Consider the following 23,700-nt stretch of genomic DNA (forward strand, 5'->3'; position numbering starts at 1 on the left):
ATATGTCATGCAGAGGATCTTATTTCCTAGATGGACGCCATTCCATACCATCAATCCTTGTTAACTCACAATACTCATGGAGGCACCAATTGCCAGCTCCATATTTAAAGTTGTGTTGTGGTTTGCACTTTAAGAAAGAATCCATGCTTTTTATTATGAATTAACAATTCAGAACTATTGTTTTAGGCTCTCTGCAAACGCAGACAGACATTGCTGCATTGGTTACACTTGGGTCATGTTTTGAAGTTTTTCTTCATAACAGTAACAGCTGGCTAATATTTTTAATGAAAGTTGAGAGAGAACAACTGAGTCTGTCCACACCCCATGCTTTGGGAAATGCTGCTCCTCTGCCTTTTCAAAGGCCCAATCTTCTAAGACTTTTGAGGAGACTGAAGGAAACCAGAGCAGCTCAGTTTCTAGAGGGGTTTCATCTTACCATTAGGCGAAGACAACTTCCTTCAGGTATCATAGGAACTATACCCAGTATCAGATGGAAACATCCAGCAGGAGTGTCTTTTGTACAGCAAAAAAAAAAAAAAAAAGTGGCCTCATTCTGCCTGTTAACTTAAAGGGGTACAGCACAAAGAGAAAATCTCTTCATTTCCAGGTTCTCCAGGACTGCTTCATCCTCTAGAACAGTGGTCTCCAAACTTTTTTGATCGCGTACCCCTATCAGTAAAAAATTTGTGAGCATGCACCCCCTGCCACGCCGGCTCTACCATTTTTGCCAAAGCAAAAAAAAAAAAGGTATTCGGACTCCCGCCCGAACTGACAAAGCAAAAAAAAAAGCCGCTCCTCCTGCCGCGCACTCCCAAGAATCCTCTTGCACACTCCCCGGGGTACGCGCACCCCACTTTGGAGACCACTGCTCTAGAAAGTAGCAGTTTTGATAACTCAGTAAAGAGCCCATTCCCAGTCCATGCGCAGGCTGTTCTTGTTCCATTCTTCTTCTGCATCATTTCACAAACATAGGAAGTGATCTGTCTCTATCAAGTTTCTGCATCAGATATGAGTTTCATCTGTATCAAACTATGTACTTTTCATTTGTTTTCACAAAGCCGCATAGCATCCTTGGGGAGATTAGAATGCATAAACCGTGTGTCTGGACCTTGGAGTAACTGTTTAGAAGGACCCAAAACCTTTTAGATGCTCATTTCCATTCATTCATTCTTTGAAGGAAAAGTCCAAAGGGGAAGTGATCTGTTCAGAGAGTCCAAATGGCTAAAACTCAGTATCCAGGCCTCTTACGAGCAGATAAGAGTTCAACACCAGAAATACCTTTAAGTCCCTTTCCACCAAGGTAGCAGATATCTCCATGATTTATCTGTGTAATGTATCTAACTGAAATTAGTGAGGTGTCCTTTCAGTATTTAATTCACATATTTAAACAACAGTATTTTTTTTACTCTAGAACTATCTGAGTACCTGAATAGATAGAACCATGCTTGTTTCAGGAGGGCACTACTTCAATTTGTATTTAGTTAACCATTCAGCTCTCATCCTCTAGAGTTCTTTTTGTTAATGTGAGTGCCTCTTGGAGACCGTTGCATGAGGAAGAAAGGAAAAATATGTATTAACTCAGTAATTAGAGTTCTCTGAATATATAGTGCCTTGCAAATCGACACTGAACCGTCATTCTTCCCCATGATTTAGATGAAAGAAAGAGCAACTCAAGACATTTACAGGAACAGGCTTTTTAGAATGGTAATTACTGCCTAATTCCTATGCACCCCCTAATGACTAAACTGGTTTAGAATGGTTTTCAGGAACACAAGGGCATGGCTCACAACTCCTACATGAGGATCTGCACAAGCAATTATATGAGAGAATAGCAGACTTCAATTCTTTCATAATTACTAAAAGTCCTTTCCAGTCCTACATTTATATGATTCTATTATTATTCAGTTAATACATAGATGGACTGACATCAAATACCGTGGGGAGCAGGGAGAGTGAAGTGCCATCCACTGAGACACCATTTTAAAAGGTTATCTTTTGGAAAGCATACTATGTTAAATGCTGTAGAGCCAGCAAGTCAAAATATATTACACACTACAAAACCCTTAACAGAAATAACACTTCTGTAGGGCATTATGTCTGGCAGCGACTTATATAAGGACTCCCAGAACTCCTGTGTTCAAGTTACACAAATGTATAGTTCTTAATTTTAGTCTTCTATAATTTTGTCCTTGTGAAAAGTGCTGGATAGGCATCTCTGAAGACTGTCCCTTATTCATGTAGAGAGCTAATGCATGATGAACAGTGGCAGTACAATGTTAGTACTGCCACTGTTCTATACTACCAGTTAGTACACCACACTATAATACCAGTATAGCTTGTCAAACTGATGGAATCTACCTGAAGTGTGGGAGGCTAGTTTATTTTCTGCATTCATTTAATTTTTGGCTTATCTCCTGAGACTGCTTTCAAGGGTGCCAGTTGTGGTGTTTTTATAATATAGACATATGTCCTCTATGATTGGGTTGACATTTGATTTCTTTAACACACAAGTTGACAAAAAATTAGCTTGGTAGCAAAATTTATTACCAATCTGAGATGGAGTTAGAATGGTGATCAATAGAAGGGAAGGTTATATATCCTATTAACAACACTCATAGGGGAACAAAAGCATTTAGAATGAATACATTTTAGTAATCAACTAATGCACATGCTTTTTTTCTCTAAATACAGACAAACAGAGCAAGGCAACACTAAGTCAATACATTTTGAAAAGCTGCATATCCACAGTGGACTGCTTAGAAAGATTTGCAAAACAGAATAGTGAATTAATGGAAAAGTACAGCTCCAGCTCCATTAATATACTAAGAATAATACATGACTGAGGCAGTAAGTTTGGCAAAGGCTCAGGGAAGGCCTGGATTCCATAATGTCCCTTTTTTCCCCTTTGAACTGTGTAACTCAATGTTTTTCAGAGACTCTGCTGAGGTTGAAGAATTTCTGCTGGTCTACCAGAGGCCAGTGCTTATTAAGCCCTGTCTAGACTGGAAAAATAGGTTGTGTTTTAAAAATGTTAGCTAATACATCATAACTAAAATGTTTAAACACTGGTTTAGACAGGTTTTAATATCCTTAAGTTGTTTTATATCTGTCTGCATCAATGTTTAAAATACATTAGTTACATTTTTTAATATGACCCATTTTTGTAGTAGACAGAGCCCTAGAAATACCCACATTAATCCCTGCTATTGTCTCTGCCAAGGGAGGGTTGAAAATGCCCACATTAATCCCAGATAGTGCCACTGAAAAGCAGTGAAGATACCAAAATAAGTTACTAAAACTTGTGGTAACTTAGCTGTTACTTTTTTCAGAAATTTTCTCTAATAAAATTTGCTGCCTGGCTCATCACGTCATAATATTACTAACACTCTCAGTGCAAGTTTTGTACTTTTTGTGGTACAGGAGGGCTTACTATGCATTTTGTAGCATAACTTGAAATTTGTTCTAAATACAATATGAAACTGTACCTTTAGATTCACCTGAGCACTAATAAAACACATTTTCTCCTGTGAAGTGAGAGAAGTATTCCAGACAGTGATCTACTTTCTCAACTATGATCTCACTTTGCTACCCTCAAACAAAATTCACCTGTTATCCACTCCAAAACTTGGTACAGCTCCACAACTACTTCTACCTCCATTTTGCTAAATTGTTCTGTGATGAATTTCATTGCTCACCTTCATTATTGTAGCTGTGTCCTTTTGTGGGTTCACAGCGTCACTTATACAAAACTCCTGTCCAAAATGTGGCCACGTGGCTTATCGCTTCTACATGCAAACATAATTGCATAGAAAAGAACCCTGCTGACTCCCTTCAACTTATGTATCTGCTTCCAAAAATCTCATCTTTTTCAACATCCTTTATGTTTATACTGCTATCTACTGTCATGATTTTTATATTCCTATAATATTAAGTATCCCAGGGCTTGTGCACACTATTAGTATGGAATAGTGAGATTGTACTGTGTTTCATTTTATAATACAGAATTGATCTAGATTGGAATATATGTTTGTAGTTTTTATTATTTGGTTTATGGTACAATATGTCCATATTACTATTTTCCAATGAATGAGTGAAAACTTGTGCTCAGAGTGCTTTGTAATATTCCCACCTACTGTTCAGGATTTCATACTACTATCCCTTACTGCAGGGATATCATGGCATGCTATAGCTACTTTCATTCATGATCTACATGTGTGGGGTGGATTTATATAGCATACACTTTCAAAAAAAACTTTGTGCTCAGAATCTCTTTGTGAGAACATTCTCACCATTTTTTTGTTAGACGGTGATATTAAAGACTTACTTATATAGTGTGTTGTTCACTTAAACCTTTCGGTTTGAACAGCATAAATTCCAGGAAGTTGGTTATTTGCTCATTAAAGTCTCTTTGCTAATTGGAAATGAAAGTGATGGGATTCTGATATACAATAAAACAGTTCATTCCAAATCCTTTTGTTTGTATTGCTAGTGATTTGTTTTTAGGAGAAACGTGGTTTACTTAGTGCAGTTGCAGGAATTTATCATGAAGCTCACTGTCCCCTTAAAGTTGCTTTTAACCATAGTGTAGAAGGAGAAAGGCTAGCACTGTCTTTTTTTTCCTTATAGTGGTTACAGATTAATCCTATGCAAACTGTTGTATATAGTTATACTGTAGGCTAGTTTCATAGTTAATGTAAATTTATTCAGGTAGCTGTATTTTTAGAGCCTTTGTTTTTAGATTCTCGGGTACATTCTAATGCACCAACTTGCTCCAGACAGTTGTGGTTCCCAGAATTACTAAGGCTGTCCATTTGTACATTGATATCACTGACTGTTGCATTAGATCAATATTTTAGGATGGCGGAAAACCCTACATACAGATCTACAAACATGACATCTCACAGCTTGGATGCTTGCTGCTTAACTGATGTGAAAAAGTCATTTTCCTTGGACGCCCAGAAGATCTTAGTTAATAGTAGTATAATGGAGCTTCTGATCCACACTGGCATACAAGAGGTTAATAGGACCCTAAGAAGACTGTGCAGGAAGCAGTCAATAGGAAAGGGGCTGCGAGGAGCCTGCCCCTTCAGTGACCCACATAAGAAGAGCTGCAGGGCAGAGCTGGATCAGTTACTTCTGGAGCTCAAGGAGGGAGGACTGGATGCCTTGCAGGTGGATGGAAGCTAGCACCCTGGACAGAGCAGTGCTGGGCTAGAACGGGGAGCAAGAAAGCTGTCTGGCTTCTAGGACTGGCATGCTGAAGTCCTGAGCCGAGGGCAAAGAAGGTGCTGGGGCTATGGGGAAGTGGCCCAGGGAAATGCACTGAGGAGTTGGAGGGGACACGTGGCTGCCATCTTACAAAGTCTCTGGGCTGGGACTTGGAGTAGTGGGCAGGCCCAGGTTCTCCCCACTCGCCACTGGGGAAGTGGCTGGACTGTTGACTGCAGAGCCCCCAAAATGGGGAAGCATAGATCGTGACATGGCCGAAGGGCTGTGTCATGAAGAAGGACACAACAGTCCGTGGAGTGACATGAGTCCAGGAGCAGATGTGATGGCAGGCAAGGCACCATCAGAAGAGGGCATACCGACCTGTGGAGCTAATCCCCATGATGGCTAGCAGAAGGGCCAGCGTGGTGAATGGGGCCCCATCACAAGTAGAAAGGACTTTACAAGATCTACATATGATGCCAGATGATAGTGATTTGCTTTTGGGCACAGCAGCATCTTGTCTCACTTTTTTCTACAGACAGCCCATTTATGTTGTACTATCTGCTATACCTAAGGTTAGCTGGCCTCTCCAATACTATAAGACTTCATTTAGTGGTTATATTGACTTCCCATTCCCAAGTTCAAAACTATAAGGTCTGTTCCCATCCAGTGGTGTCTTAAATTTTTAAAGGGTGTAGTACACGTATTTCCTTCATGGGATTTGCATTTGGTACATGCTGCTTTAATGAAACCACCGTTTTAGTCATTAGCCACGTATTCTCTGTATCATCTCTATGAGGACTCCATTTCCAGTTGCTGTTTCTTTGGCATGCAAAGTGGGGGAAAATTCAGACTTGAATGTCAGGTCCACTTTATAGAGCTTTTCATAGAGACATGGTATCGGTTCAGTCTCACCCTAGTTTTATTTCTAAAATTGTCTTTGATTTCCACATTAATCAAACAACTTGTTTACCTATATATTTTCCAAAACCCCACATGAATGATGTGAAAGAAGTCTACATTCCTTACTTGTTGCTGCATCATTATCTTTTTATTTAAACAAAACCAAAACCTTCAGAGTTTAATCCAGATTGTTCGAGGTCTATGCCGGAAGAGTTATTTCCGGTTACATTACTTTCTCTTATTGGAATGCTAAATGTAATCCTTCTGGTCTGATAAAAGTTCACTCCACTGGAGCTCAGACTGCTTCTGTGACTTGTCTTAAAAATACTCCTAATGTAGAGATTTCTTAAGGCTGCCACTTGGAGTTGAGTCCATAAGTTTACAAAGCACTTGATGTTTCATTTGGCAAGCCAGTCCTTCAATCTTTACCTTTCTGAGGGTATGTCTACACTACCAGATTAGTTCGATTTAACTTAGGGTACGTCTACACTACGGGATTATTCCGAATTTACATAAACCGGTTTAACAAAACAGATTGTATAAAATCGAGTGTGCGCGGCCACGCTAAACACATTAAATCGGTGGTGTGCGTCCACGGTCCGAGGCTAGCGTCGATTTCTGGAGCATTGCACTGTGGGTAGCTCTTCCGTAGCTATCCCCTAGTTCCCACAGCCTCCCCCGCCCCTTGGAATTTCCGGGTTGAGATCCCAGTGCCTGATGCGGCAAAAATCATTGTCGCTGGTGGTTCTGGGTAAATGTCGTCAGTCACTCCTTCCGCTGGGAAAGCAACGGCAGACAAGCATTTCGTGCCTTTTTTCCCTGGATTGCCCTGGCAGATGCCATAGCATGGCAATCATGGAGCCTGTTTAGCCTTTTGTGACTGTCACCGTATGTGTACTAGATGCCGCTCACAGAGGCGATTCAGCAGCACTACACAGCAGCATGCTTTTGCTTTTGCATGATAGCAGAGATGGTTACCAGCCATATTGTACCATCTACCATGCCATAAATTGGTGGTAAGATGATCGTGGCTACCAGTCCTTTTGCACTGCACCATCTGTTGCTGTCATAAGTGCCCCTGGCTGCTCTTAGCCAGGGGCGCAAAAGCCAAAATTGGGAATGACTCCCTGAGTCAATCCCTCCTTTTTGGTATCTAAAAATAGAATCAGTCCTGCCTAGAATATGGGCAAGTGTACTAGAGAACCACAGCTGCTCTGTGTCAGATCCTGCAGAAATTATGAGCTGTATGCTATTCACAGGGGGTGCTCCTGCAACAACCCCACCTGTTGATTCCGTTCTTCTCCCAGCCTTCCTGGGCTACCGTAGCATTGTCCCCCCACTTGTGTGATGAAGTAATAAAGAATGCAGGAATAAGACACAGTGACTTGTTAGTGAGATATGAGTGGAAGGCAGCCTCCAGCTGCTATGATAGTCCAGACAGGACAGTAAGGAGTGTGTAGGAGAGGAGCCCAGCATCCCTCTGCTAGTCCAGGGGCAATTGAATCTTTTCTTTACACATGAAGGGTGGGGGCTGATGGAGCTCAGCCCCCTGTTGCTATGATGACGATGGTTATCAGCCATACTGTACCATCTACCACGAAAAATTAGGACCAGGCGCCCTTGATTGACATTACCGATGCTAGTCAGCATGGTTACCAGTCCTTTTGCACTGCCCCATGTGCCAATAGGCTGATGATGAGGACGGATACCAGCCATATTGTACCATCAGCCATCCATAGCATGGGGGGAGCAAGGATGTTGGTGTTGAGTGCTGCACCATCGCGTCTATCTGCAGCATTCAGTAAAGATAGGGTGACATGTAAAAGAGTCAAGAGAGGATTGTTTTCCCTTTCACTTCTGGGGGTGGGTGGGGGGGTGCGTAAATTGCCTAGCTATGCCCTGACCCACCGCGGACACTGTTTTTGACCCTAGAAGCATTTGGAGCTCAGCCAAGAATGCAAATGCTTTTCAGAGACTGCAGGAACTGTGGGATAGCTTGAGTCCTCCAGTCCATGAGCGTCCATTTGATTCTTTGGCTTTCTGTTACGCTTGTCACGCAGCAGTGTGCTGAGTCCCTGCTATGGCATCTGTCTGGAGATTTTTTAAAAATGATTTTGAATTTCGTCTTCTGTAACGGAGCGCTGATAGAACAGATTTGCCTGCCCTTACAGCGATCACGTCCGCATCGTCCATGCGGGAGCTCTTTCTTTATTTTGATTTTTAACTGCATCACCACACGTGCTGATCGGAGCTCCACGCTGGGCAAACAGGAAATAGTCAAAAGTTCGCGGGGCTTTTCCTGTCTACCTGGCCACTGCATCCAAGTTCAGATTGCTGTCCAGAGCGGTCAGTGGTGCACTGTGGGATACCGCCCGGAGGCCAATACCGTCGATCTGCGGCCACACTAACCCCAATCCGATATGGTAATACCGATATTAGCGCTACTCCTCTCGTTAGGGAGGAGTACAGAAACCGGCTTAAAGAGCCCTTTATACCGATATAAAGGGCCTCTTAGTGTGGACGGGTGTGGCGTTAAATCGGTTTTACGCTCCTAAAACCGGTTTAAACGCCTAGTGTAGACCAGGCTTCAATTCGAATTTGTGGAATCGACCTTACAAAGTCGAATTTGTGTGTCCACACTAAGGACACTAATTCGACTTTGTGAGTCCACACTAACGGGGCAAGTGTCGACATTGGAAGCGGTGCACTGTGGGAAGCTATCCCACAGTTCCCGCAGTCCCCGCTGCCCATTTGAATTCTGGGATTTCCCCACAATGCATGCTGGGGGGAAAAATGTGTCGAGGGTGGTCTTGGATAACTGTCATCATTCAACGTGCTTTCGGACGTCTCAAGGGGAGATGGAGAAGCTTACTGACTCGCTCGGATCTCAGCGAAACCAATATCCCCATTGTTATTGCACCTTGCTGTGTGCTCCACAATCTCTGTGAGAGCAAGGGGGAGACCTTTATGGCAGGATGGTGGGTAGGGTGTGCAGTGATGTTAACACCGCTTCTACACTCGAGGAATGATAGGCTCCTGCTCCTACAGCGGTCTGCAGTGCCGGACTGGTTGTTTCAACGGAGCCTGCCATCCCTCCTTTTCGGGACTCTGTGTGCGGGGGCTACGTGACCTTGTGGCGGGGGAGGACGGTTACAGATTCCCCTGCTGCGTGGCTCTGTGGTCTGGGACAAGGACCGCTGCATAAGTTCTGTAACCACCCTCCCATGCCACAAAGTCACGTACCCCCCACCCACACAGAACATGGAAAACACCTCCCAGACCGACCAGGGTGCCTACTGACTGCACTGTGTGTGTGACCTGCTGTTGATCCTGCCCCCGTGTCTGTACCCTGGTAAAGGTGACTGTCCTATGCAATTAACAACCCCCTTCCCCCCGCCCCCTTCACAGACAGTCTTCTGTAGAAAAACTTGACGGAAATAGTAATTAACAGCAAACTACTTTTAATAATCAACTACACAGTTAGGGGATGAAACTGGGATTGGGGCTTCGGTGAGCCAGGAAGGGAAGGACTTCTCAACATTTAGGGAATGAGAGCCTTCTTGTATTTGTGCACTCTGCAGGGGTGCAGTGACAGTTTTCACGGCCCCTGTCGCCCCTCCTTCTTGTTACTTTGGGTGAGGGGGGGTTGGGACTTTGTGGCGGGGGAGGGCGGTTGCAGATACAGTGCAGGGGGGCTCTGTCCTCCTGCCTGCGGTCCTGCAGAACATCCACAAGGTGCCGGAGCGTGTCAAATTTTCCCTGTGTGGCTGGTCAGAACATCCAAGCTCGGACTGCTGTCCAGAGCGTCAACAGAGTGGTGCACTGTGGGATAGCTCCCGGAGCTACTAAGGTCGATTTCCGTCCACACATAGCCTAATTCGATATAGCCATGTCGAATTTAGCGGTACTCCCCTCGTCGGGGAGGAGTACAGAATTCGAACTAAAGAGCCCTCTAGGTCGAACTAATTAGCTTCCTGGTGTGGACGGGTGCACGGTTAAGTCGAATTAACGCTGCTAAATTCGACATAAACTCCTAGTGTAGACCAGGCCTGAGACTCCAGTATCCCACTTCCTTTATGGTTCTATGGTTGGGAATCTCCAAGAGTGGAATACATATTGATAGTCACTAAAAAAAAAAAGAAAAACGTTACTTCCCTTACAGTAAGTGATGTTCTTCAAGATAAGTAACTTTTTTTTTTTTGGCAGCAACTTTGGATATTCATTTCCTGAACATGGCTAGAAGTTGTGCTGGCTTATTTGTATGCTTCACATAACATATCATAGGGGGAATGGGAACTGTCTCAAATCTTTATTATTCAGAAAGTCAATAAATGCAAGGCTGTGTCGTCTTCTCCAAACACTCTACTATTGTCTTAATGTGACTGTATAGAAGGTTACAGCGTTTTTTCCCTTACAACTTGAATTGGAAAACACAGTCCTAACTCAATGCCACTGTGTTCTCTAGTATAGACCTCAGAACTGCAGTAGAAAAATTGATCTAAAATGATATAAAGATCTGTCAAACTCTGTTCTGTTAAGAAACAAAAATCCTGATTTTAACAAAATTTTATCCCTTTAAAATGTGAGGTGCTCTGTATAGAAATGCACAGTTAGGGAAGCGTGAAGGGGATTGATTGATTTAACAGTATGTACATCTATACCTTAAGATATTTGAATTTGCTTTAAGTTTAACCTTAACTCTGAATTTCCTGGGTTATGATTCTTGTTTTGGAGATAATTACAACATCCATGCAGTTTTTTTAGACTAAACTACTTATAAGTATTCTCAGCCTTAACTCCATTTTAACATAGTTTTTGTTTAGGAATACAGTAGTAGAATGAGGAGGAAGGATGGCCTTGTGGTTCAGACAGTAGACAGGAATTCAGGAGATCTGTGTTTAGTTCCTGGTTCTGCCTCAGTCTTCTTGTGTGTCTTTGGGCAAGTCTCTTTTTTCCGTGCATTAGTTTCCCTGTCTTCCACATTTTCTCTGTCTTGTCTATTTAGGCTACTAGCAAAGGTTAAAGAATATTCAGATAAGTTAGATGTATTCAAGTCCTGATGAAATTCATCCTAGGATACTTAGGGAACTAGGTGAAACAATCTTAGAACCATTAGCAATTATCTCTGAGAACTCCTAGGAGATGGGTGAGGTCCCAGAAGACTATAGAAGGGCAAACATAGTACCTGTCATTAAAAAGGGGAATAGAGAGGACCCTGGGAATGATAGACTAGTCAGCCTGTCAAGGCTGATTCCCCACTCTGGCACTTTGAGTGCAGAAGGTGGGGGCCTGCAAGGATTTTAAATATTAATACTGGCCACTCCAGGCTGGTATTAAACTCCCACGGTCATAGCTTCTCTCTGACCTTGGATGGGTAGATGCTGCCACTACCCAAGTGTAAACCCCCACCCTCCCTTTTGAGAACCCAAGAAGGAACAGTTGGGAATTTCTTCCTGTGTGGTAGCCTCATGCCCTCCCCCGCCCCCCCCCCCAGGGGAAGAGCTGAGGAAAAAAACAAAGGAAATCAGCTGTTGCCACCAGCTAATTAAACAACATATGCACAAACCTCTTAGGGACACAAAAATCCAATCCTGTTATTTAAAAAGGTAAATTTTATTAAACCCCCCAAAAAGAAAACACATTTGAAACTTAGGCTTTTTGCTAAATCTTAAAAAAACAATTACAAAAATTAAGCATCAAGATAGCTCTCTTAAGGTTTAGCTTAAAGGTTACAAGCAAAACAAAATCATCTGGGGTTAGCACAAAGGAGTCCATAAGCCAATAAGAAATAAAAGAAATAACCCTAATCGCGTCTTCCTAGACATTCCCTGATTCACTTACATATCTGGGGTTTCAGATAAGTAGGTTTGAGGGATGAATTAATGCTTTTTCATACCTGGTTTTAAAGCTGCTTACAGATTGCTCTGTGTCTCCGCTCTCCGGAAAACAAAAACAACAGACTAAAGGGGAGTCTTGTTTCAATTTTTAAAAGTTCTAGCCTTCCCATTGGCTTTTTTGGTCAGGTGCTCACTCCCTTCTTTTTACCTATGGGCTTTTTTTTTTTTTTTTTTTACCGTTTACAGGTAAAGCAAGTAGAGAACAGCTACTAACTGGGATTTTATAGCTATGCCCCCCCTTCATTTATCACACAGCCTAATTCCAATTCCTGGAAAGATACTAGAATAAATTATGAAACAATCCATTTGTAAGCACTTGGAGGATAATAGGGTTATAAGGAATAGCCAAAATGGATTTTTCATGACCAAATCATGCCAAAGCAAACTAATTTCCTATTTTGGAAGTGATAACGGCCTAGTGTATGTGGAGGAAGCAGTCAATGCAATATGTCTTGATTTTAGTAAAGCTTTTGACATAGTCCCCTGTCAGGATTCCCTCCCCACTCTGAACTCTGGGGTAATAGATGTGGGAACCCGCATGAAAGACCCTCTAAGCTTATTTCTACCAGATTAGGTTAAAAACTTCCCCCAGGCACAAACCCTTTCCTTGTCCTTGGATGGTATTACTGCCACCACTAAGTGATTTAGGCAAAGATTCAGGAAAAGGACCACTTGGAGTTCCTATTTCCCCAAAATATCCATCCAAACCCCTTCACCCCCTTTCCTGGGGAGGCTTGAGAATAATATACCAACCAATTGCCTTTAATAAAAGTATAGACCAGACCCTTTATTTTTAGGACACTAAAATCAATCAGGTTCTTAAAAGAAGAACTTTATTATAAAGAAAAAAGTAAAAGAAGCACCTCTATAAAATCAGGATGGAAGGTAATTTTACAGGGTGGTAAAAAGATTTAAAACACAGAGGATTCCCCTCTAGGCTCAACTTCAAAGTTACAAAAACAGGAATAAACCCCCCTCTTAGCATAGGGAAAATTCACAAGCTAAAACAAGAGATAATCTAACACATTTCCTTGCCTTTACTTACAATTTCTGTAATATTAGATGTATTATGTCAAGGTATCTTTTCAAGAGATTATTTACCTGCTTGGTCTCTCTCTATCCAGAGGGAACAACAAAGAGAGCACAACCCCCTTCCCCCGATTTGAAAGTATCTTCTTTTCCCATTGGTCCTTCTGGTCAGGTGCCTGCTAGGTAAATTGAACTCATAGAATCATAGAATCTCAGGGTTGGAAGGGACCTCAGGAGGTCATCTAGTCCAACCCCCTGCTCTGATTTACTGATTAACCCTTTACCAGTAAAATGATTCTGTACCTCTGGCCAGGAGGAATTTTATGTTACGGCATAATAAAGGTTGTTACCCTTCCCTTTATATTTATGATATCCCCCATGACATTCTCATGAGCAAATTAGGGAAATGAGGTCCAAATGAAATTGCTGAAAGGTGGATGCACAACTCTTTGAAAGACCATACCAAAGAGTAGTTATTAGTGGTTTGCTGTCAAACTGGGAGAATGTATCTAGTGGCGTTCTGCAGGGATCAGTCCTCTGTCTGGTACTATTCAGTATTATCATTAGTCACTTGGATAATGGAGTGGAGAGTATGCTTATAAAATTTTCAGATAACACTAAGCTTGGAGGGGTTGCAAGGACTTTGGAGGACAGGATTAGAATAAAAAAAGGCCTTGACAAATTGGAGAATTGGTCTGAATTCAGCAAGATGAAATTCAATAAAGACAAGTGCAAATACTTCATTTAGGAAGGAAAAATCATATGCTTAACTACAAAATGGGTAATAACTGCCTAGGTGTTAGTACTGTTGAAAAAGAACTAAGGATTATAGTCGATCAGAAATTGATTGGGTTAATAAAGTGATGCACTGGCAAAAAAGACCAGTATCATTCTGGGGTGCATTAAGAGGAGTGTCATATGTAATATAGGGGCGGCAGTTGGCCCCCGTTACTTGGCACTGGGGAGGCCTCGGCTGGAATCTATGTTCAGTTCTGGGCTCCACACTTCAGGAAAGATGTGGACGAATTGGAGAGATTCCATAGGACAGTAACAAAAATGATAAAAGGTTTAGAAAACCTGACCTTTGAGGAAAAGTTTAAAAAAAACTGGGCATGTTTAATCGTGAGAAAAGAAGACTGAGGGGAGGACCTGATAAGTCTTCAAATAAATTAAGGGCTATTATAAAGAGAATGGTGAGCAACCATTCTCCATGTCCACTCAAGGAAATATAGGAAGTAACAGGCTTAATCTGCAGCAGGCAAGATTTAGGTTAGATATTAGCAGGGGTGTGCGCAGAAATTTAAATTTTGCTGCTTTTGGAGCCGCCCTGGCCACGGGGCCAGAGGAATTCTGTGCTCCTACCGATTATTGGGGAAACCAATGCTTTCCCCTCTTTGTGCACACCCCTGGATATTAGGAAAAGCTTCCAAACTATAAGGATAGTTAAGCTCTGGAATATGTTTCCGGTGGGGGTTGTTGATTTCCTATCATAGGAAGTTTTAAAAAAACAGGTTGGACAAATAGCTGTCAGATATGGTCTAGGTTTACTTGGTCCTGCAATAGTGCGGGGCTGGATTTTATGACTTCTCAGGGTCCCTTCCAGCTCCACATTTCTGTGACTGTTAAGATCAGTACCTGACACAGTGGGCCACTATCTCGTGGAATCTGTAGGCACTTATTGTAACTATGAATTCAGTGGCAAAAAACTGTTAATGCAGAATTAAAGTTGCTTGGTGTTATGTCCTCCCCTTGCAGAACACTGAGTTGAGCAAAACTCACAACTTTTGAAAACCAGGAAATGCACAGTTAAGATTGCCCATGCACCCTCAACTTTGTCCTCTCTCAGCAAAGCCCCAATATGCCTTGTTAATGCACATACCTTTACTCTGCCAACCCCACAGTTGTTGAAATGTACAAGCTCTTCGCCTCCTTTTACAACCCATTTGCTCTCACCCAGAGGATTCCATCTAACATTACTAATGGATCTAAACAGAAAAGGAGGAGCTACCCATGTCATCTTTCTTCTGATCCCTTGGAGCTGACAGTAGCCAATGGAATTTTTTGCATACACTTCAGGTGACATCAATATGGTGGAAGCCGTAATTGGGCTTGCTTGGTAAAGATGTGTTTGTGATATGAGAACACATGCAGATTACTTTGAAGGGTGTGACAGAGCTGTGATTATGATTTCAGATCTGTGTTTTGCACCCTCATGTTTTGCAAGAAAAGGAATGAGCTGCATGTGTACCTTCAGGATCCAGTACGCATCATTTAAATGCAGAATTATGTAGGTTATCAGGGCATAGGGCTTTTATTACAAAGGATGTTGTCAGCATTGAAGTGGAAAATGAAAGGATTCTAATGCTTTAATAACGGTTAAGAGGAATTATAGGGTGAGATGGTGTCCTGTCAGTAAGTGTAAGGGAGTTGTAAAAGGCTGTGAGGTGGTTCTTAAATTGTAATGTGTGGTATTCTTTCTGGGGAATTGACTAAGTGTGCAAGTGTACGCCAAGATCTGGAGACAGCTGAACCATGTAGCACCAGGGGCTAGTGTGAGTATGTGCGTATTGAGGCATTGCTCGAAGAAGGTAGAAGAAAGGTGGCGTGGGCAATCTTCCCCTCTTTGTCCTTCAGTAGTGTTAGTTCTAATCCTGCTTTTAAAAGGAGGTGAAGAGTATATATATATATATATATATATATATATATATATGTATGTATTTCAGAAACTCTTGAATTGGCAGAGTAAAGGTATATGCATTAACAGGGCATATTGGGGCATTGCTGACAGAGGGCAGAGTTACGGTTACATGGGCATCCTTAGCCAGGCATTGCTTGGTTTTCAGAAGTTTGTTTTGTTCAACTCTGTGTTCTGCAAAGAGATGACATGCTACCAAATAACCTTAACGCTATGTTAACAGTCTTTTTCCATTAGATTTCCTAACGTTTTGAACAGGAAAAGACTGGTTGGTAGGACTTAGTAGTCATTTAGGCAACTGCACATATCAGATCCCTCAATTTGCATACTAAGCCAAATTAACCGATAGTAAGCAATTCCCCTGTCATGGTGTACTCCTTGCTGTCCCACAAAATTCTGCAACCTCATAATCTAGGAATTGCTGAGAATCCACACATTGGCAACCCACACATTTCTTTTCCCTCAGCAATCAAGACACCTGTCCGTTCCAAACCTCCCCACTATGTGTCTTTGGAAACACCACATTAATCTGCCCCAAGATCAGAAAGTAGCAACTTACCCCTGTCTCCTTGCTTCCCCAGGGGCGAGTAAAATACAGATTTTGTGAAACAACCAGTCCAAGGCTTGCTTACCACCCCTCTTCATTGACACAACTGGCTGCTGACTATTCTGTGTTCACAGTAAGCCGCTTCATAAAGTAAAATATGTTATAACAGAGACAGCTTTTAGCAAGCAACATGAGATACTAACTCTTCACTGCAAAGGTGCACAAAGTTTCAGACTAGTGATGTCAGTGGTGAGATGTTCATTAGGGGCAATGGCATCAGCACATTCTCTTGAGTTACCCAGGCAAGCATAAGTGGCCGCATAGAAACCCTCTGGGTTTTTTTCTTTATTGGTGCATGCACACTGTAATAATTTCAGACTGAACATCTATGCAGGCGAAGAAGTGGACATGTTCTTAGATACCTTACACAATTTGGATCCCCCAAAGACTTAGTGGGTGCCATGCACTACCTTGGGTAAAAATTGACCAATTGAGACTATTTTGCCCTGCATCTCTATGATAGCCTGATCTCTAATTCTGAGGGGAAAAACCACACAAGCACCCCTAGAAACTTCTTGAAAAAAAGCAAATCTCTCTAGAACGCATGGCTCAAATGACCCAAATGAGGGTTACTAGAACCTTTTTTAGCATTCTCACAAGAAGAGGTGAAAGTAAGGGATAGCTCAGTGGTTTGAGCATTGGCCTACTAACCCCCGGGTTGTGAGTTCAATCCTTGAGGGGGCCACTTAGGGATCTGGGGCAAAAATTGGTCCTGCTAGTGAAGGCAGGGGGCTGGACTTGATGACCTTTCAAGGTCCCTTCCCATTCTAGGAGTTTGGTATATCTCCAATTATTACCTATTACCATTTCTTACCGGTATGGTCGTATTGCAACCTCCCTTCCCACCTCCACTCCTACACACTTAACTTCATGGATCTCTTTGTGTGACTTTGATACAGTAGCTGTCTATTAGTTTTATTCTAGAGTATTGGTAATAGCTTTAAGGTATGTCTACACAGCCGATGTTAAAATGCTGCCACAGCAACGCTTTAATGTGGCTGTGTAGTTGCGGCTCCAGTGCTGGGAGAAAACTCTCCCAATATTGTAATAAAACCACCTCCATATGGGGACGAGCTACCAGAACTGTCTACGCTGCCACTTAGAGCGCTGAAATTTTTCTCATTCAGGAGTGTGAAAAAACACTCCCCCTCCCCCCCGAGCAAGGAAAGTTTCAGCGCTGTAAGTGGCAGTATAGACAGTGCTACAGCACTGGGAGCTATTCCCCTCGTGGAGGTGGTTTTATTATAGCACTAGGAGAGCTCTCTTCCAGTGTTGGAGCCACGACTACACAGCCATGTTAAAGTGCTGCTGCGGCAGCACTTTAACGTTGGCTGTGTAGATATACCCTTTTGTGAATGACTTTCAGCTTCTTCATTTGTTGCTGTTCTTTTTAACTGACAATCCTCCATTTCCTCACTTCTAAGTTTAAACATACCCGTAAGATAGGCAGAGGCTGGGGCGGGGACAGACCAGCAAACAGTAGCAAGCCCCCCCAGTGGGAAAGAGGTGTGAGATGAAGAAGTTTCACCCGGGGTGCCAGCTGCTTTGGAACCCAACTTGTGCGCTGCCAAGCCCTATGCCTTGCCTTCCCTGTTGCTGGTTCCTGCCTCTGGCACCCCACAGCTGCCAGCAACAGGGACTGCTGCAGAGACTCCCCCAAAGAGCCCTGGCACAGGAGAAGGAAGGAGAATCCCTGGCTCTGGTTCTCCCCAGTTGCAGCCAGGTGAGCTTTCCCTCCCGCAGCTGGCTGAGGGGTGGTCAGTTTGCTTGCAGAGAGGGATGTTTGCTGCAATCCATTCTGGCTTCATGGATTTCACAACATGGGCCCCTTCCAGCAACATCTCCCCTCTGGTTAGTCGTTCCCTCTTAGTGAAGGCTGAATTATGCAGTGTGTGATTCTGCAAGCAATTACATTTAATTATATTGTTCCAACGGAGGGGACAATCACACCGGGTGCTTTCTACTGTAAATTGCGCGCCTGACATGACAGACTTGACCAATAAGAAGCAAGTGGTTACCATGATGGCACTCAAAAGCTAATGTTCAGAATCACGTGAACGTCTTCCACCCGACAAGAAGTAAAAACTGAAAGGGAGCATTTTGTTTCTAGAGAATGTAAAATATATTTAATTCAAGAGATAAATCTGATTTTTTGTTATTACTACAGTTAAACCTAGCCTATTTTGCCTATTTGTACCTAATGCTTCGGCCACTTTCTTACCGGTACGCCGTACTGGCTTACTTTCACCTCTGCTCACAAGGCATTGCAAATTTCAAGAAAATCACACAAGCATGCAGATTTTAGAGCACTTAGAAGCGTTGGCCTTTAAAAAATAAGGATAGAGAAATAATGGAAGGAGATGGCTTTTCTACATACCCATATACAAGGCTCAGAAATGTGTGATGTGGTCCATTCATCTCAATGGGATGTTCTCAGCTCAGTAAGAACACCAAGTAGACATTACATCTCAGCGCTATTGTTTCAGTTTGTAGTATGAACTTTTCCATTCATCTCAGTGGGTGTTCTCATTTCCCTTCTGTTGCACCACTATAATAAGCTATTTGGGTCATTTGAGCCAAGTTTACTTTGCAGCACATTTAATGGAAAAATCCTTTCAAAATAATTGCTTTAAGAGGAGAGGCATGTACATGGTGTATGTCTGGTACGATAGAGCATAGGACAGGGATATACTTGTCCTGCTAGTGTGCCCAACTTTCAGATTGGTGAAGAAGAAACGCTCCGCTCCTCTTTACCAGTGGCAGTAACACATTTGATATACTCCTGTGAGCCGTAGCTATCTTAATTTTGCAGCTAGCTCGACTTGCTCACCACTCTGGAGGGACAACTGAACCATAAAGCTAAGTATTCAGCTCTTTAGTCCATTCCCCAAGCAAATCCACCTGAGATGTTGCTTCCACCAAAAATAAAGTATCTATCCAGATTGTCTTAAATTACATTTTCTTCCTCCCAGGAATACTTCTAGAGTCTGCATCATACAGGTTGTCTTGGCAACTGACAAGCATCCATCCCACTAACCTCCACAATCATTAAATACCAAAATGATGTCTTATTCAGTCATTCACATGACATTTAAAATGTTTTCTCTGTAGTTGGTGTATAACTGGTTCAGAAACAGTAAACTTGAAAAAAATTGGTTGATGTGTTAACTGAAATAGGTTTTTTATGTGTTTAACAATTCTGAGGAGCTCACAAAAGACTTCTTTCTAAGCTAGTTGGGCAGTTTGGAAAATACTGAAACATATAGTAGTTTGTTTTTTTTGTTTTGTTTTATTACTTAACATTATGAAGTCGGGGGGGGGGAGAGTGGAAATAATCCATTTATTTATTTATTTACTCCTTAAAACATTTATAAAGGCATCAAATTTCACTTTAAGGAAAAATAAAATAAAAAGAATTTCCCCAAGGTTTCATTTTACACTGTTTTTCTTTTTAAATAGTTTTATTGGACATTCGCTGGGCAATTTAATAATCCGTTCAGTGCTCACAAGACCTCGGTTTAAATATTACCTCAACAAACTTCACACCTTCCTGTCTCTCTCTGGACCACATCTTGGTACCCTCTACAACAGCAGTGCTCTTGTTAATACAGGTAAAAGCTTCAACGTTATTTTCAGTGGTATGAATTCAGGATAAATATGTTCAGGAGAAAAATGAGTAGGCATCTCTTGCCTTTGAAATGTTAATAAAAGGCACTTCTAGGTCTGTGTGTATTCTTTGGATTAGGAAAATCAGGCACATTCTCACACTCTGCTTTTAGGAACAAATGGAGAAAGAGGCAAGTATAAAACCTTAATTGGAAAAAAGACAACAATTATAAGAGCACATCAATCTGTTTGAACCAGTTTTTCTGTTAAAATATTTTTCAAGGTATAACCTTCTAAGATTAGTTTATTGATAAATACCTAGCTATGATATAATTCAACAAATCTTAAAAGAAAACAAATACTATAAACAGTTAAATGCATACAGTCAATGTACAAAAACACCTGTGATCCTTGCATTCATAAAAACTAACCAACACAGTTCAAATATTGAATATCAAATGCGCTCAACAAACTGTTAGTGAACAATGGTGTTCCCACACCTTGAATACTGCGTGCAGTTTTGGTCGCCCCTCAAAAAAGATAAATTAGAAATGGAAAAGGCACAGAGAAGAGCAACAAAAATGATTAAGGGTATGGAGCAGCTTCCATATGAGGAGAAATTAAAAAGACTGGGACTGTTCATCTTAGAAGAGAGATGAATAAGGGGGGATATGAGAGAAGTCTTTAAACTTATGAATGGTGTAGAGAAAGTGAATAAGGAAGTGTTATTTACCCTTTCACATAACACAAGGACCAGGGGTCACCCCATGAAATGAATATGCAGCAGGTGTAAAACAAACAAAACAAACTACTTCACACAACACATGGTCAATTTGTAGAACTAGTTGCCCTAGGATATTGTGAAGACCAAAAGTATAACTGGGTTAAAAAAAAGAATTAGGTAAGTTCATGGAGGATGGGTCCATCAATGGCTATTATCCAAGAGGATCAGGGATGCAACCCCCTTGCTCTGCGTGTCCCTAAGCCTCTGACTACCAGATGCTGGGACTGGACGATGGGATGGATCACTTGATAATTTCCCTGTTCTGTTCATTCCCTTTGAGCTGTTTGGCATTGGCCACTGTCGGTAGACAGGATACTGGGATAGATGTTCAATTGGTCTGACCCAGTTCGGCCATTCTTGTGTTCTTAACAATCTACAGACCAAATAAACAATTAAGAAAAATGTATAATCTGTGTGCATACATTTTCTGAATAGAAAAAAGGTGAAAATTGTTGTGCATTATTTGCCCAAATATAATTTGCTGGAGTTGTGAGGATATCAGTGAAACTGAGTGGGCTTTTGAAACTTGGCATGTACAATATGTAGCCCTCAATGCATGCTTTACCGTGGTCGGGGGGAAATTTTTGCCATAAGTTATCCCAAAAAATTACACACTAAGCATGAACAACCTATTATTTGCTTTTAATATTCCAGATGATGTGAGATGTGGATATTTGAGTATTTTTATAGTCAGCAGTGAGTCTAGTTGGCTGTAGTCATCTTAATAATAAGGTTAGACCTTTCTAGGTATCATCCAGAAAGCGTTTATATCTGTAAAGAGTTGGATCGCTTGTGGTTGATCACTTCTCAAGATAACATTTTCTTACAATAACCCTCATTGCTTTACATATGTTTAATGGATTATAAATTTTAAGTTAATATTCCAGAAAACTCAAATAATTATATGTGATATAGCATTTTAGGACTGAGCATGACTAGCATTAAAACTTTGGGTATATTTATATGTGACCACTTGAGAATACCTGGTAGTTTGTTTTCTTCTGCTTTATAGCAATAACAAGGGCTTGTAAGAATTTCTGAAAAGTCATATTTAGACAGATGACTTTACTTATCAACTGGGAAAACGAGATGTTGCACAACATCCAGAAGGGTGTAATAATGAGACCTCTTCTCCATTCCTCTCCCCAGTCCAGAGAATGCCTTCCCTTTCTTTTCTGCCTACCTTCCATGAGTTTTGACCTCTGTGATTCTAAAAAGTCATTTGTTTTGGTGAGATGTGACACTTGAGTCTCTCTTATATTTTGGACAGGTTATATATTTCAGCATCAAAACATATGAAACATTGTTTTAAAAAGTTGAGAGTATGTCTGTATGTTACCTTGTGGTTAATATTTATAGACATACCTTGATATTTTGGTGAAAGAAGTTTTTCCCCTAGCACCAAGAATATTAACTTTGGTTTAACTAAGGACAGTATTCATTCTTTATTAATACATATCAGATAAGAAACAATGATGGCTGAGAGAACTATAGAATGGTTGTGGGCTTGATGATGCTAACATAAACATAAACATGAAATAAAGAGTGGGGGATGTAATGTATGGACATGTACTTTACACATTTAATTGCCGTTTAGTGATTCTTATTTTACTGCTGAAATATACTTACATACACTGTATGTAACCATACAGGTCTCTGGTTTATGCAGAAGTGGAAAAAGTCGGGTTCTTTATTACAATTGACATGTCGAGATCATTCAGACCCGCGGCAAACCTTCTTGTACAAACTTAGTAAAAAAGCAGGTAAGCTTTGTTCATGTTGTTCATCTCATAGGCAAGTAAGTACAGGATGTCAATGAAAAGAAAAATATAGAAAATATGTTTTAGAGAAATAATTGCATGTTCTACCATTCTGTCATCTCTACTGTCCATTATTTGTCTATACTAAGTATTACTTCCGAAATAAATCAGACACTGTGTTTGTACTGTGGTAGGTAGATCATCAAGGAACTTTCTTTCTAATTAATGAACAAACTAGCCGACCTGTATTTGGGGCTGATCTTGCCCCAGTGTTGTCTGTGATTTAAGTGAGAGTAAGATTGAATGCATTATACAGTCGTGAAGGACCAAAAGCAGGGGTTACGTCTTTTTATTTCTAGAGCTGTTTGATAACCTAGCAAACCACTTACACTTTGTCTTGTAGGTGCAGAATTTTGACATCCTAACATGATTTATTTATTTAAACTTTATTTGGCGTATGCAATCCGGTAAAGCTAAACCAGAACATTCTTATCAATGATGTTCAAGACATGAATACCTCTAGGAAGTTGAGTCATTTTGCAGTCCTCAGCAATATGTGTCATGGTTTGTGGCTGCCCACATTGACATAGAGAACCATCTCTAAAACGCCACCAAAATTTTGCTGCAGCACAAATTCCATGTCTGGTACAAAACCAGTTCAGAAGGCTTCATTGCCTCCATGGTAAATCAAACCCGGGTTGACGTTGAATGGGGTCAGATACAAGATAATTATTTGTCACTTTCTCTGCAGACCATGGAGCTCACTACGTATCCTCTACTATAAATCCTTCACCCAGTAAACTTATCCACACAAGGAGATGTGAGGGCAGATGACCATGTGGTGGATTAAACAAGTATTTTAATTAACAGTAGATGTGGCATATTACACAATTTCGTCACGAGCTTTGCTACACTTTCCTGTCTATGAACACTGGGCAGAGCAATATTGCAGTGATAGAGTAAGTGTGCCTGAATATGCATGGTGGAATTAAGTTGTATGTCGATCATCTTTGTGTGAGATGAGTGAGCACATACTGAAGCGTAGTCCTCCGCCACTGAGTAACAGAGTGCCAAGGCTGAAGTGTGTAATGTTTGGGCGTTGACGCCCCGTGTTATTCCAGCCAGTTTTCCAAGCAGGTTGTTGAGCATTTTGACCTTAGTTGCTGTCTTTGTAAGATGGTCACAATGTCCAATGTTATGCCTAGATAGAC

General features: G+C 41.4%; 1 protein-coding gene across 4 annotated transcripts in view; it reads left to right on the forward strand.

Annotated features, from left to right (window-relative positions):
- The window catches only part of FAM135A (family with sequence similarity 135 member A), a 139,234-nt gene that overhangs the window by 105,413 nt on the left and 10,121 nt on the right, over positions 1–23,700 (forward strand). For 3 of the 4 annotated variants that reach the window (XM_045009427.1, XM_045009426.1, XM_045009428.1), the window contains 2 exons: positions 19,799–19,950; positions 22,382–22,492. In XM_045009427.1, the coding sequence (XP_044865362.1) occupies positions 19,799–19,950; positions 22,382–22,492 (263 nt within the window). Of the gene's footprint in view, positions 1–16,313; positions 16,413–19,798; positions 19,951–22,381; positions 22,493–23,700 lie in introns of those variants that run through there. The other variant, XR_006577960.1, reaches the window with a different exon arrangement.

This window comes from Mauremys mutica, chromosome 3 (genome assembly GCF_020497125.1).
Source record: "Mauremys mutica isolate MM-2020 ecotype Southern chromosome 3, ASM2049712v1, whole genome shotgun sequence".
NCBI classification, from domain to species: domain Eukaryota; kingdom Metazoa; phylum Chordata; order Testudines; family Geoemydidae; genus Mauremys; species Mauremys mutica.